The sequence below is a fragment of the Spinacia oleracea genome, chromosome 4 (assembly GCF_020520425.1).
Source record: "Spinacia oleracea cultivar Varoflay chromosome 4, BTI_SOV_V1, whole genome shotgun sequence".
Classification (NCBI taxonomy): Eukaryota; Viridiplantae; Streptophyta; class Magnoliopsida; order Caryophyllales; family Amaranthaceae; genus Spinacia; species Spinacia oleracea.
The window spans coordinates 63,131,557-63,147,467 of NC_079490.1; the positions used below are offsets into that span (position 1 = coordinate 63,131,557).

The 15,911-nt window shown below is 36.5% G+C and overlaps 2 protein-coding genes across 2 annotated transcripts; both read right to left on the reverse strand.

Moving 5' to 3' along the window:
• Positions 1-521: 521 nt before the first annotated feature.
• LOC110789116 (uncharacterized) lies at positions 522-15,900 on the reverse strand. Its single transcript, XM_056827765.1, has 4 exons — positions 15,295-15,900; positions 2,721-3,799; positions 874-1,944; positions 522-770 (listed from the first exon to the last, which is right to left on the reverse strand). The coding sequence occupies exons 3-4, from the start codon at positions 1,636-1,638 to the stop codon at positions 651-653; spliced, it is 885 nt and encodes a 294-aa protein (XP_056683743.1). The 5' UTR covers positions 1,639-1,944; positions 2,721-3,799; positions 15,295-15,900; the 3' UTR covers positions 522-650.
• Positions 2,990-15,394, reverse strand: LOC110789111 (protein FAR1-RELATED SEQUENCE 5-like). The gene is made up of 3 exons (XM_021993768.2): positions 15,295-15,394; positions 3,686-3,799; positions 2,990-3,564 (listed from the first exon to the last, which is right to left on the reverse strand). The coding sequence occupies exons 1-3, from the start codon at positions 15,392-15,394 to the stop codon at positions 2,990-2,992; spliced, it is 789 nt and encodes a 262-aa protein (XP_021849460.2).
• Positions 15,901-15,911: the final 11 nt, after the last annotated feature.

A 15,911-nucleotide genomic window follows, 5' to 3' on the forward strand; every position in this document is an offset into this window, starting at 1 on the left:
AATTTTTTTGTTTTTAGTGATGCTTAATTGCTTAATTATATGATATGTGCACGTAAGTGGTGACGGATTCTTGGAAATATATAGGAAGTGAAATTAAACCTTTTTGTAATCTTGAAAGTTACCCACTAATCTCTAACACACAAGCACCTGAGAGATTGGATTTTATGGATTTGGGGTTTGCTGATGGTATTAGGAAATCATATTCAATTTCTAGTGAACCTAGTGGGGAGATTTGGTCTGTTGGGTTTGTTTTTGTATAGGTTAGTCCCTGTTCTTGTTCGTATACGAAGTTCCTATCAGCACATCTAACATGTTTTCTGCTAAAATGAGTAACTTATGCATGTCCTTGAGAGATGTCTTTTCAAGTGGTTCGAATTAGTCCAAATACAAACCACTGGAAATGAACGTGAGAAAGGGGTAAAGGTCATAAAAATTTGCATTCTATTTCTCAGTCACACATGATCCTAAAGTTATTGTACTATAACTTACGGAACTGAAAATCAAAGTGACAATATAAAAAATTAAAAAATCGAATCCTCGTTAATGGATAAAACCATACGAAATGAATTATTCAAGGCAATACATGGTTTACCTTAGTTAAAAAAAAAAATTAAAACAACAAATTGATGTCTAGTTTGTTTAAGTTACTGCTAATTCTCGAACGGTGTAAGGTTAACACCAAAGTAGTCATCAGGCGCAAAAAACTCCAAATCAGAAACTGGATTTGTCGGGTGTGTTATGGTTGAACCTTCTGGAACGTCTAAGTAATCCTATATTAAAATATCAAAATGAATGAGACATAACTTTAATAAAACATAAAAGAACATAATGATACGTATATTGTACATAAAGTGTATTGTTCAAGAACATTACATGTAATGTAGTCTGAGCTTTGTCTTTCATCTTGGAAACACCTCTTGTTGTTTTCATCTTCCATGCTTGAGGTTTTCTAGCTTTCAGCTTGTTACAAACCTTTTCTTGAGTCCCTTTTAGTCTTACATTTCTCCCCCCTTGCTTCCTCTTTTTCTTTGGGTTCTTTATGGGTTGTCCTTCTACTCCCTCAACCTCAACTACACTATCTTCCACTTGGGTAGTTGGTTCAAGAATGCATCCCCTTTCCACCATGCAAGAACCCTCACCTTCTTGATTTGTAATGTTGTTTTCTGGTTCACCAATCAAACTTTCAACCCTCTGCTTACACTCCAAGAAAGTTGTTTCCGTGACTTTCCTTGCAGCTAAGTCATGTTGGCTTGAGTTTATTATACTAATGAAGTTCCTCGTAGTCTGCAACCTCCAAAGCACTTGTGTAACATTATCACCCACCTTGTGGCACATAGCACTCTTTGTCCATCTCTTTAAAATATACTTCTTAGGGATTGAGATAACATTATTAAGATGTAGAATACGAAGTGAATGTGAACAAAGGATACCAACCTCACTAAAGTATTTGCAGGTGCAATCAACTGATGTCCTTGACTGATCAAACTTCAAGGTGTGCATAATCAAATCTTTTTTTGGATGTTTAACATGATATTCATATATTGGCGGCATAAAACTTGCGATATTAACAATGCAGGGCATGCTTTTAAGGAAGTTCGACTCTAGCTGTAGATATATATCAATATTATAAATTTCCATAGCATCTTCAAGTATGCCTACCCCTTCAACAACTAAATATCGGTTCCCAACTTGACTTTGGTGATCATCAGCATTCTCGTTACTTCGCCACTCATCAACCACTTCAAGGAAACACTTGTAAAAATCACATAGACCATGAGCCTTATGGAGCCTTCTTGAGACAGATTTGTTAGTTGTTTCACTCCTTTGTGAAGACAAAACTCCTCCAGAAAAGTAGTCTTTTGAATAAGCAAGGCACCAAATTCTCTAATGGTGTACAAGTTTTGAAGCCATTTATTGCCAGCACAATCGTACTTTTTCACCATGCTAATAAAAAAAACACCGTAATTTAAAATAAAAAGTACATGTTAGGATAACCCAAAGAACAACACCCACGAATGCAATTCAGAGATAAAAGAACATCTAATCTCTTTGTATTGAACATGTAGAAATCATAAAAAGAACATTGGAAATAATATTCTTCTCATTAATCACAATATGCATATACATATCACAGTTTCGATTAGATATATAAATTACACAATTTTTAATTCATTTTTCGTATCGATTGTCATGGGAATTACATGCAAATCGTAAAAACCAAACAATAACAAGCTTCTGCATTTATTGTTTTGTGCCTCGTAAAAAGTCAACTTCTTACTCTCAAACATAAATCTAAAATATATTGTAAAAGCTTGAAGCTTGTCTTGATAACATTGATAAACCAAGATATATAGTATTAGGCCTTGTCTAATACTACACGGCAAACAATGTATATTCGCTAGTTTTCTCATTAGGCCTATGATACTCTAAATCACATATTTAACGTAAATACTAATACTATAGTTCTAATTTATCTAAAAATACTTGACTACTACTTTATCCGTAACATGATATGAACATTAATATATATGTTTAAGAGAATGCACCATAATATTACAAATAAGGATATTCTAGTATGCATTATATTAAGGTTGGAGAAATATAAGTACCATCATTTAATATTAAAAAGAACACAATGTGAAAATAGACTAACATGATGGTAGCATTTTAAAGAACAACAACATCAAGCAACAATAAAAAATAAGTTTATAAAGTAATACCTTGACCAATAATGCTCAAATTCTCCAATAGTGTCGGTGAATTTCAACACGTAGTCGAAAAATGTATTAAAACCTTCCATTGCTCTCAACCCTTTGATACCCGTCTTCGCATTTTCCCCTATATGCCAAGTACATAGCAGGTGTCTTGAATTCGGAAAAACTTTTCTTATCGCTTTTGCCATAGATTTAGATTGATCTGTCATAATGGTAGTTGGATGTGTCCCTCCCATAGACTTCAAAAATGTGTTGAACAACCATTCAAAAGACTCTCATTTCTCATTCACGATAAAACCAATAGCAAATATAACATTCTTGTTGTGATGGTTCATCCCAACAAAAGGACCACATATCATGTCATATTTATTGGTACGATATGTCGTGTCGTGCACCAAAAGGTCTCCAAACACATCATAATCAATCTTCATTTTACCGTCTCGAAAGAAAAAACAATCAAGATAGCCTTCATCATCAAACTCAAAATCATAATAGAAGTCCACCTCGTTAGCTTGCCTGTCCTTGAAATACTTTATCAACTGCTTTGTATCACAACCGTCCCTTTTTTTAGCAGCTAATGCATCATATGCATCCCTCTTAAGGAACTCAAGGTTGGCTTCCCCACCGGCTTTATTTTTGAACACCCGTACAACATCAGCAATCGGGACACCATACTTTTTCAAGGAGCTAAGCATAGCCAATTGTTCTTCCGTTACTTTCCTATGAGACCTTATCAAATGTCTTTTGCTAACTGGAACTCTTCCATGATTATGAATCATATTGTGCTTGGTAACACAATAAAGAGACCCGTTTTTTATCGACATCAAATTGAATACTAGCCTTGCACCCGCTATGAAAAATCAATTTCTTAAAAGCCGTAGGCTGAACACCACTATCTTTCTTGAAACCAGCATATGAACAAAGGAAGAATCGTTGCGAAACTATTTTATCAGCTCTTCTAGATATCTTACCCTTCCGAGTTCCAAACCCCTGCCTAAACGCATAATCATTATACAACGTGTAGGCCTCCTGTTCACTCTTTACCTTTGAATACAATAGCTCAGAATCTTCTGCCTCGTGAAATCCTACGTATAAAAACAATAAGAATAATGTATACTCTTAGTATTGAAGGAAATAATGCCCTTGGTCCAAGTATGCATTCTATGTTAAGTCTAATAAATGCGGTTCAGTATTAATTAACAAGTTAATAATTCAGTGAGATCAAGTGAGCTGAATGCCTAGCTAGAGGCCGCTTCAGTTCAAGTGGAATTAATGATATTAATCCACAGCTTACTCTTGACTGAACCCGTAGGGTCACACAAATAGTACGTAAACGGATCAAGTATTTAATAGCATTAAATACTCCATCTATGAATATTCGGAACCGACGGATCTTGGTTTCAGTGGGAGCTAAGATCGTCACAGGCAAGGAATGAATACTCCGGAAACGATGATATTGCCGGAAACGGAAATATGGATCGTATCGGAAATATAAATATTATCCAAGTCGTAGATGTTGCCGGAAACGGAAACATGGTACGTGTCGGAAAATATTATCGGAAATGGAAATATTGCCAGAATCGGAAATATTGCCGGAAACGGAAATATTGTCAGAATCGGAAATATTACCGGAATCGAAAATAATTCCGGAAACGGAAATATTAAATATTTGTTCGAAACGGAAATTAATTCCGGAATCGGAAATATTAAATATTGTTCGTATCGGAAATGAATTCCGGAATCGGAAAATTTAATCGGAAGCGCATCGTACGAATAAGCATCGGACGAGGCCTGCCGGACGAGGCCCAGCACGAAGCCAGGCCATCGCCCAGCAAGCCAAGCGCGCCGCACAAACAGCCACGCCAGGCCCAGCGCAAGGCCAGGCCCAGCAGGCTGCGCGCAGCGCGCAGCGTGCACAGCGCGCACAGCACGCGCAGCGCACAGCGCGCACAGCGCGCACAGCACGCGCAGCGCGCAGCGCGCGCGGGCGCTGAGTGGGCTGCTGCTCGCGCGCACGCATGGGGCCCATCGTGGCTGCCGTGCGTGTGTGTGCAAGTGTTTGTGTTCGTGCACGTTTCCTAAAACATTCAGAGTTCGGTTAATGATTAAATTCCTAATTCTATTTGATAAATTAATTAAATTAGAGTTCTTGTAGGATTCTAGGTTTAATTAATTTGTATCTGAATAGGATTTCGATTCCCTTTCCATACCGCTATAAATATGAGGCTAGGGCTCACAATTTATAACACAAGTTTCAAAGTATTCAAAGTGAGTTTTTGAGAGAAAAATTCAGTCACACATTTGCCTATAAAGTACCGAAAATAATAGTACCTTAAGGGCGATTCTAGTTGGTCAATCTTAAGGCGGATCCGGACGTGCTGTGGACTATCTACGGAGGGACGACACTTGGAGTCCTAAAGACTTGTTCTTGTTCGGTTCGGGCGCAGCTAGGGAAGGCACGCAACAAAGAGTATGCATCTAATCTATGCTAAATGATTATGTGTAAATAATATGTTTTCCTGGGTTTATGGTTTTTCCGCATGATTTATGAATTGTCATATGTATCATAACCTAACAGTGGTATCACGAGCCCCTTATTATTTTCATAATCTAAATTGCATGAACATGGTTAAATATTACAAATTTGCAAGAATTAAAAGGGGTGATTAATTTTCGTAATTGTTAATTAATTGCAAATTGCGTTTATTTAATTATACGTACGCAGTTTTTCGGCAGTTTCTTCGTTACTCATCCGAATTGAGTGATTTTTGTGTCAATTCCGCATGTAAAAGGCATTCTAAAATTTTGACAAAAAAAGTATTTTTCTGCCGAACCCAGAATTCTCAAATTCGAAGCCTAACTATGACTTTTCGAAGGTTTTAGTTTTTCGAATGCAAAATTTCGTAAATTTAAGATGTTAAATTAAATATTTGCGATTCTTGTTGATAAATCTTGAATTTTTGATTGACCTACTGCATATGTTTAACAAGTTTGAATGCCTAGTCTTGTTAATTATGCAATCTAATTTGTAATTATGATTAATTTGTTGAAAATTAGAATAATTTAGAATTAATTTGATTTTCATAATTAATTGTAATTTAATTAGAAACCTATGATTAAAAACCACCATAAAAATTGTAAATTTATGATAAATTTTAAATTTTTATGACCTAGACTTGAATCCATAACAATCGGAAATCAATTGGATAATAAATTTTCGATTTTTCGCCCTAAAATTATGAAATTAATATTATTTATTAATTTGTCATTAATTTTAAATATAAATTTTAAATTTTTATGCGATTCGTTCATATAACTTGCACGCACGAAGCAATGGACGCTTCGTGTTACCCTTAAGGGGTGTTGTATAATGCGGGCATGCGACGACGAGCAAGGGAGCTCGTCGCCCGTGCGGCACGAATGCAATGAGCAAGGGCGTAGTGCACGAGCACAAGGCAGCAGCCCTGCCTTGTGTCGTGTGCCACGACCAATGGACGAATGGGCATGGGCGTAGGGCGAGCCAAGGCAGTCGCGTGTGGGCAGCAAGCGAGCTGCGCCACAACGCGCGCTGCCTCGCACAAGAGCGCGCAGCCTCGCGCGCAGCCTCGCGCGCAGCGAGCGCAAGCTCGCGTGCCACGAGCGCTGCGCCTAGCATTGCTCGCGCGCACAGCGAGCGATGTCGCCCGCCCAGCGAGCGATGTCGCGCGCCCAGCGAGCGATGTCGCGCGCCCAGCGAGCGATGGCTCGCGCGCCCAGCGAGCGATGTCGCGCGCCCAGCGAGCGATGTCGCGCGCCCAGCGAGCGATGTCGCGCGCCCAGCGAGCGATGTCGCGCGCCCAGCGAGCGATGTCGCGCGCGCACTGCGAGCGATAGCCCGCGTGCGATGAGCGCTGGCGCGCGCAGTGAGCACCAATGCGTGCGGAGGCTTGCGATAGGGATGCAGCAGCTATGCGACGAGCGCATGGGCTGCGCGCGCATGGCCAGCGATGGCTGTGTGCGTGCGGCCCATGGGCGTGCAACGCGTAGGGTGTTTGCGTTACGATTAGATCGTTTTGAATGTTTAATTTGAAAATTTCAGTTCACGTAATTTTAATTAATTTTAAAATTAATAATTTAAATTATTTTCTTGGATTTTAATTTTGAATATTATAATTATAATAAATGTTATTTATTCTAATTATTTTACTAAAATTAAAATCATGAATTAATTTAAATGCGACTGAAATTAAATTAAACTTTTTGGATTCAATTATAAATTTATATGAGCTTTAAATTTTAATTAAATTTGTATGTTTCCGGTTAGACTAGAAATACATTTTTATGTTTAAAATTGGTAAAGCATATGAATTTATTGGTTTAAGTGGGAGCGCTTTTTAGTCATAAACTCTTGATTAGGTCTACAAATCCTTAAGGTTAAATCAACTTGATTAGAATTAATAAGGACTGAATAATTGGTAGATTATTGGTGCCCTTGATTAATTGCTGCAAATGTTTACGTGATGCATAATGTGTTTTACTAACCAGCTATGTGGGCCATTCATGATAATGAATGGGTGAATGGTATATATTGTATATGTACTGTTTTGTAGGTTATGAAGTGACTAGTATGGCCCAAATAGGATAGAAAATATGGTCTGCGTACCATTAATTTGAATGTAATTGGTCTAAAGTACCAAAGTTATTTTTCAATTCAAATATGGTCTGCGTACCATCAAATAGTTGTAATTAGTTATAGCTTATCCTATTTGAAGAAAATGGTGCCTCCCACGGAGATTTTCAAGACGGACTTTGAAGTCAAAGCTTCAAGGTGAAGTCGGGCCATACTAGATCACAAATATCTTATGCATGTTTTAAGTTATTTATTGCTTTTAAATATGTCTTAAAATGCATGAGATCAAAAGCTTGATTATGTTGCATGATTAAGGATTTTAGTTCACTTAAAATCTAACCAACATAGTAAGAGCCTTAAGTTCCAAACTTAAAAATTGAGTTAAAAGGTGTAATGCCAAAATATACACTTGCTTGGATATCCTTTACATCAATCTAGTAATAGTTTTCGCTCAGCGAGGTGTTACTTATTGGTCCTAAAGGGGCAAGGTACACAAATAATTGTGAGTACATGTTAGTTTTGGTGAAACTCAACGATATAAGTAAGGAGTCCTTTTATGTCGTGGCAAAATCGATAGGTTTACCTAACAAGTTCTTAGACGTACCTATCAACCAAGAGTAGTTTCTAGACTATTAGCAAAAGGCTTTTGCTTACCTAAGATGTTTTAGGATTAAGTCGACAAACTGTGCTTAGTTCTTCAATGATTTTAGGATCTTGGAATCATTTTATTCACACCTGCCGGAACAATAAAATCGAATAAAATGCTAATAACTTGTTTGAATTGCATGGTTGCTTTAATTTCAAGTTATTATTCATGATAAATGTTTAGACTTTGCATGCTTCAATGTATGTTTTAATTATTGTTTATAATTAAATATCTTGCACTGCAATAAATCCTTTTAGAAAGGTAACAGTAAATTTCCTCGATTGGTAGTGAATCCAAGAACGATTCACGGAAAAGAGAGAAAGTGAGCAATTTAAAATGTACGTTTCTTATAGCGACTTTTATGGTTGTTTTCGAATATCAAAATCGAATGGCAAACCAATTGGTGCTTGTGAATTCAAAATACACTGTAGTTTTGAGATCATGAAGCATTGAGTTTAACACGCTCAGCTTTACCAATGGTTAACAACCTAATATCTTTTTCCATTTAATTCTCGAATGAGTCTAGTCCCTAGACATTCGAATAGATCGATGCTTAGAGAACTTTAGAAGCTTCTGGTAAGATCATCTAGTTGAAACAAAATATTCAACATAAATGGTAAAGAACCTTGTTGGGGTGACATTGGACATGTCTAACAAAGTATAAAAGTCAACACTAAAGAATTCAATTCTTAAGACTATAAGAAAGGGTACAAGAAATAGGAAAACAAAGGAACAAATAAAAGGAATTTACGATTCCGATTCTACCTATAAGTTTAAAGAGAAGTGACCTAGCAATCAAACTTCCTTGGTATCATATACCGCTTGAGGTTCTTACTTCGGTAATAACTCAAACAATGGAAGCTAGGATACACTAATGACCTACAAGTGGGAAATGAAGCATGGCAATGCTACATTAGTTGTAGGGTCATCTAGTTTGTTTTAAGTCCTTTCAAGGCTGGAACTAAATGGCTATTTTGTTCCATAATCAGCATACCTAAATTTCTGCTTCAAACACAGAAAGACTCACATTCAGAAGAACAAAAAAAAATGCTTGTTTGTTTATTTGAATGAAATGGTCATTTACGGAATGATTCAATATGCTTGATTAAAACAAACAACTCTTTAAAGAACTTTACTAGGTTCAAATCAACCCCTTGATTTGAGTTCCACTAATCTTTGGCATTGTTGCTTAGACCATATCAACAAGTTAACATTCATAAGCTCTATTTTGATGGACTTTTGAAAGTTGGTTGATTTCTAGATCAACTTAAGACAAGCTAGTCTTACTTGTTGAAAGTAACAAAGAATATGAACTATTGTTAGAACGCCTAGACGATAGAGTTCAAAGCTAAAGAAAGATTTTATGACTTTATTATTTCACATGGATTCGAGTGAATATAGGTTTATTTACTCAAATGTGATATAAGTTGAATCTGTTTGGCTAGTTCAAAGATTCAGAAGTATAAAATCCACTTGGCAAGAAATCATAAAGATCTAGGTTAGATCATGTTGATGATTACTTGAGACCAAATATGATCATCAATGATTGTGTGTTGTAATTTCACAATCTAGCTCCATAAGATATGGCATATCTACGTTGGAATGATCGAAGTCAATTAGTACTTGATTCGATCAATGATGAATCATAAAGACTTTTCCTATAATTTCTAAAACAAAATGCTCAACTACCACCAAACTAAACCAAATTCGTCAAAGCTATTGAAAAGTAATTTCAGAATATCTTTTCATAATATATCTAAAGAGTTCCTAAACTCAGTGGGAGCTTAGTGTTTGTTATTCAACAAACTAAGGCCCAAGTATAGATATATGTTTCATTGTGATTTATTCAAATGAGACACAAGGGTATTGTTTCTACCACGAATTTTTGAGAACATAATGTTTGTTTGCTCGAAATAATGTCCTTTTGGAGATTCGTTTCCAAAATGACAAGTGGGAGAAAATAGACCTCGAAAGTCTTCGAGACGAACAACAAACATAAACGGACATTCCGGAGGCTTTTCGAAGTGCTTCAGAAAATCCGAACTTATTCTTTAAGGACTTTAGAAGTGGCTTTAAAGAATAGACATCTCTTAGAAGACTTTACAAGTGCTTCAAGGAGAACAGAATATTCAAAGGACTTTCAAGTGGCTATTGATATTCTATTGTTTGATGTTCTATACCCTAGTAGGCATAAAGTTCAAGTCACTGGAACTATGAGATTCTTCTATTAGATAGTGAAGAATCATGGAGTTCAGGTCACTGAAACTATGCAATTCTTCTATTAGATAGTGAAGAAACCTACAACTTGCAGTCAAACTATTATCATGTAGATTAATGAGTTTGTGACTTGTAAGAAAGCTATGACGAAACCTAGATTCCCTAAAATGGTTAGAGGCCATATATAGACTCAAATGTTTTAAATGGTTAGAGGCCATAAAACATACTCAATGTTTTGATGACAAAATTGAAATTTTGTTGATTTGCAAGAATGGGTTCACACCTATTGGTTGCAAGTTTGTTTTAAGGATAAAAACCATCAAACATGGAATTGTGTTCACACACAAAGCTAGATTAGTTGCTAAAGGTTACAAGCAAATTCATGGTGTAAATTGTGTTGAAACCTAATGCATAATCGTAATGCTCAAGTCTATAATTCAAGCAATGATTGCATATTGGTACATATAGCAATTGGATGACAAAACGTATTCCTCAATCAAATGTTGGAATAAACTATGTACATGGTATGTCATAGGATTTGTGGATCCAAATAAATGCTTGAAAGAGAAAGCTAGCTTATAAAATCTAAGTACAGATTTAAGCAAGCAATTGGGAATTGGAACTGTATTTTAAGTGAAGCTAATAAGCATTTTAGTTTCATAAAATATACATGATTCATATACATATATAAGAAGTTTAGTGGGAGTACATAAAAACTTAATTGGTCCTATGTGTATCACACACATATCTCTCTATTGTAAAATAACATTCAAATGCTAATGACTTAGATTTGAGATTATTCATCAATGATGGACCATGGCGAAACTTAGTACATACTGGGTATTAAGATCTATTTACAAAGATCTTATGATATTGTTTTGGATTAAGTAAATGGCATTTACTAAATCAAACACGAAAGTCTCCATTGGAGATATTCGACCCATGTGAATAAATCTAAGTAAAGGATGTTTGAACTATGTATAAGCATTTACTAAGTTAACATCAAAGAATCTAATGAGATTCTTCACCTATATTATATGTCAAAGAATTTAGCTGGATTCAGTATCTACTGAAATTAAATGAGCTAAAGTTACATGAATAGAATTCAATTGGGAATTATTCTACAAAAGAATTTATCATGTATGATATAATATGAGGATCGCCAAAAACGTATCGTATGACTTTAGGCATGACGAACATATACCAATCTCTATTGATCTAAGTGAAGACCAATTAGATTGAGATCAAGAAAAACTTATGGTACCTGAAAAGGTACATAGGATTACTTCTTGATTCAAGGAAATAAAGATATGCTAAATATTGATGCTACACGCATAAACACTGGCAAAGGATCAAGCAAGACCCTTTGGAGTTAACCATTAACAAGGACGAGCTAAAAAGCATCGTGTTTTGAAATGGCAACATGGATTGGAGACCATGAGTTGTTGCGTGGGAAATTAAAATATTAATTTCTATGTTCTAAGATACAGCTGGAAAGTCTTCCACATGTCTGTGAACTGCTTGGATAAGTAAATCCAAACAAAGCATCACTAGCAACCTAAACAGTTGAAGTAAAAGTACTTATTGCCTAAGAAGCAATAAAACAGAGTTGTTTATATTAATGAGTTCTTCATTGAACTTTGGTGGATCACATGTCTGCTAACTTGATGGCTCTTCATTGCAAAATGCGTAGAACCACCATCAAAGTAAGAAAGACTAGATCACATAATAAACAAACTCGAAAAGATCTTATCATCATATCTCGAAGAACATTCGATGAAAAGGATATTAAGATTGGCAAAGCATGATAACTAAACCTATGCAATAAGTGAGAAGCAACACTCACGTTGTAGCACTGGAAATCAAGCATAGCTTTGAATTCCATGAACTGTTTTAAAGATGGGTTTGAGGCCCATGGTTGTAAAACAATGGGGTTGAACATTTATCATATATGAAATGTATTTTCATATTCCATTTAATCTTGGTTTAGTATTAAATGATGAGTCCCTTCAAATTTGACGATATATTCAAGATAGACTGTCAGGACCAGTCCTGTGACTAAGAAATGTCTATCAAGTGAACTTGAATGTCAAAGGTTGAAAAAGGTCCCTGGTCGGAGTTTTCTATAAAATTGGACGCATAGAAAACGTTAAACAATTAGAATGCAAGATGACTAGTAGTTCTGTTTCTTGAACTATGTGGACATGGCAATGTCATAATCATTTGCATAGATACTTACTTTGGGAAGACTAGTATCGGACGAGACCTATGAAACTTTACTGTAAGAGATGAAAATCTGTCATAAGTAAATTTCATTAAAATTATTAGACACTAAATCCTCAATACCTGAGTGATTTGAGATTACTTGTTTGAGAACTGGTTGCTTTGACGTTGACCAACCGTCGCACCGTAAAAGGAGGCTATAAAGGCAACGCTCAGGTAATCACCTATCAAACGAAGTCTAATCTCAAGATCGCAAGATTGGGATTGTCCTCCCATAAATCGGGATGAGATGCTTAAAAGTTGTACAAGGCCACTCGGAGAGCTAGAAACTGTGAAATGCATGGCCGTGCTCGGATGAATCATAGGCTATGATTATCTGTTTATTTGATCAGTTGAACTCTGAAACCGAGGAACACCTCTGGACATAATAAGGATGACAACTCTTACCTTATGTTCAAGAGCAAGCATCGAGTGACAAAGGAATTAGGAAATGCACACTTGTCCCTAAGGACAAGTGGGAGACTGAAGGAAATAATGCCCTTGGTCCAAGTATGCATTCTATGTTAAGTCTAATAAATGCGGTTCAGTATTAATTAACAAGTTAATAATTCAGTGAGATCAAGTGAGCTGAATGCCTAGCTAGAGGCCGCTTCAGTTCAAGTGGAATTAATGATATTAATCCACAACTTACTCTTGACTGAACCCGTAGGGTCACACAAATAGTACGTAAACGGATCAAGTATTTAATAGCATTAAATACTCCATCTATGAATATTCGGAACCGACGGATCTTGGTTTCAGTGGGAGCTAAGATCGTCACAGGCAAGGAATGAATACTCCGGAAACGATGATATTGCCGGAAACGGAAATATGGATCGTATCGGAAATATAAATATTATCCAAGTCGTAGATGTTGCCGGAAACGGAAACATGGTACGTGTCGGAAAATATTATCGGAAATGGAAATATTGCCAGAATCGGAAATATTGCCGGAAACGGAAATATTTTCAGAATCGGAAATATTACCGGAATCGAAAATAATTCCGGAAACGGAAATATTAAATATTTGTTCGAAACGGAAATTAATTCCGGAATCGGAAATATTAAATATTGTTCGTATCGGAAATGAATTCCGGAATCGGAAAATTTAATCGGAAGCGCATCGTACGAATAAGCATCGGACGAGGCCTGCCGGACGAGGCCCAGCACGAAGCCAGGCCATCGCCCAGCAAGCCAAGCGCGCCGCACAAACAGCCACGCCAGGCCCAGCGCAAGGCCAGGCCCAGCAGGCTGCGCGCAGCGCGCAGCGTGCACAGCGCGCACAGCACGCGCAGCGCACAGCGCGCACAGCGCGCACAGCGCGCACAGCACGCGCAGCGCGCAGCGCGCGCGGGCGCTGAGTGGGCTGCTGCTCGCGCGCACGCATGGGGCCCATCGTGGCTGCCGTGCGTGTGTGTGCAAGTGTTTGTGTTCGTGCACGTTTCCTAAAACATGCAGAGTTCGGTTAATGATTAAATTCCTAATTCTATTTGATAAATTAATTAAATTAGAGTTCTTGTAGGATTCTAGGTTTAATTAATTTGTATCTGAATAGGATTTCGATTCCCTTTCCATACCGCTATAAATATGAGGCTAGGGCTCACAATTTATAACACAAGTTTCAAAGTATTCAAAGTGAGTTTTTGAGAGAAAAATTCAGTCACACATTTGCCTATAAAGTACCGAAAATAATAGTACCTTAAGGGCGATTCTAGTTGGTCAATCTTAAGGCGGATCCGGACGTGCTGTGGACTATCTACGGAGGGACGACACTTGGAGTCCTAAAGACTTGTTCTTGTTCGGTTCGGGCGCAGCTAGGGAAGGCACGCAACAAAGAGTATGCATCTAATCTATGCTAAATGATTATGTGTAAATAATATGTTTTCCTGGGTTTATGGTTTTTCCGCATGATTTATGAATTGTCATATGTATCATAACCTAACAAGTATTACTTATACCACGCACGTCTAACATGAAAAATAAGAATTTAAAAATTAAAAGATCATAACATCCATATATTAACTTGATATATTAACTTGTTTAATAATTGACCTGATGTTCTTTTTCGGGAAACATTATGTTCTTAAATATACACTTCATGTTCTTTTTTTAATGGAAATATACGGAAGAACGCCGGCCTACCTACCAACAAGGACACCGGAAGTATATAATACGAGTATGTGTTATTTTATACTTGGTACTTTGTACAAGCATCTTGGTTTTATGTTCTGCTAATTTACATCATATTTTTAGTCATTAGACACCGTAAACACGACCTATTATAGCATTGATCATTCGGAGATTGTATGTTCCTTAATAATAGCTTGTATGTACAATCATTATAATTCTAAAGACGTTCCTTAGTAAATAGCTTGTATGTTCTTTTACGATAATACGAAGTACATACTAGCAAGTCGACCGTAAACTAAAAACTGAAGACATGTATAATCAACAACTGATAAAGCCAATAATTAATCAGGCAAGTACACATATATAATCAACATTCACAACTTTTACTTTGTGTACGAGATTGTACAAAACGCAGGCAGACAATACAACTATTACTTTGTGTGTGAGATTGTACAAGTTTTATGTGTTTCCCTACGTTCTTTTAATTTATGACACCTTTAAAGCTCTAAGAACCGATCAAATCAGGATGTTGGGGCGTCTGCATTTGCTGATTTCCTCGACATTAATAATAACATATACAAGCCAATAATCACGCTGTAATAACGCAAGTAAACATATAAAGTTTTAATGGTTTTCATAATCAACAACACTAGAATACGTAACTAGTAGTATAATTATGCATATAATGTCAAATTAATGAAAAAATAAACAAATACCTTTACTTTTGTCAACGAAATTATCAGTTTGATCTTCAACATCACTGTAATTGTTATTTTCTTGATCGTCATTCGATTCCATAGAGCTTGAATTAGCCATGGCAATATCGGTTGATTTGTTTTTCCTTTTTTCTTTTTTTTTTTTTTGTTAAGGTTTCATTAGTTAGGCAAAATCAATTGGGATATATGGTCAAAGTTTGTTGGGATTAGTCTCTGGCTCAAAGTTTGTTGGGAGTAGTCTCTGCCGCAAAATATGGTTCTTTTTGGGTTTTTTTTTATTATTTCTATTTTTTATAATTATAAAATCTGAAAATCTATTTTCTTTCCAGTTTTTTATTTTTAAACAAATGCAAAAAATAGTAAAACGACGTAGTATTGATAGTGGTGCACGTAGAGGTACGTGCACCATGGTCCACCATCTAAATTGCGCCCGATTCACCCTTCTGATTAATCCGGATTCGGGGCGAGTTCTGGGTGGATAAGTTCCAGTCCTCTCCCAATTATTGTTGCGGGGGATTGAACACGAGTCATCCCTACCAAGTTCAGCCTCAATCACACTGAACCAATATACAATTGGTATAACCTTCGACCTTTTAATTGGACAGACTTGAGTATTT

What these genes read in the sequence shown, in the direction of transcription:
- LOC110789111 (XM_021993768.2), bottom strand. Translation starts at nt 15,394, where the DNA reads ATGGCTAATTCAAGCTCTATGGAATCGAATGACGATCAAGAAAATAAC. An exon ending in TTTCGTTGACAAAAGTAAAG is followed by an intron (nt 3,800 to 15,294) that starts GTATTTGTTTAT and finishes TTTTATACGTAG; the next exon opens with GATTTCACGAGGCAGAAGAT. An exon ending in GGGGTTTGGAACTCGGAAGG is followed by an intron (nt 3,565 to 3,685) that starts GTAAGATATCTA and finishes GATTTTTCATAG; the next exon opens with CGGGTGCAAGGCTAGTATTC.
- LOC110789116 (XM_056827765.1), bottom strand. Translation starts at nt 1,638, where the DNA reads ATGGAAATTTATAATATTGATATATATCTACAGCTAGAGTCGAACTTC. An exon ending in AAGCTCAGACTACATTACAT is followed by an intron (nt 771 to 873) that starts GTAATGTTCTTG and finishes ATTTTAATATAG; the next exon opens with GATTACTTAGACGTTCCAGA.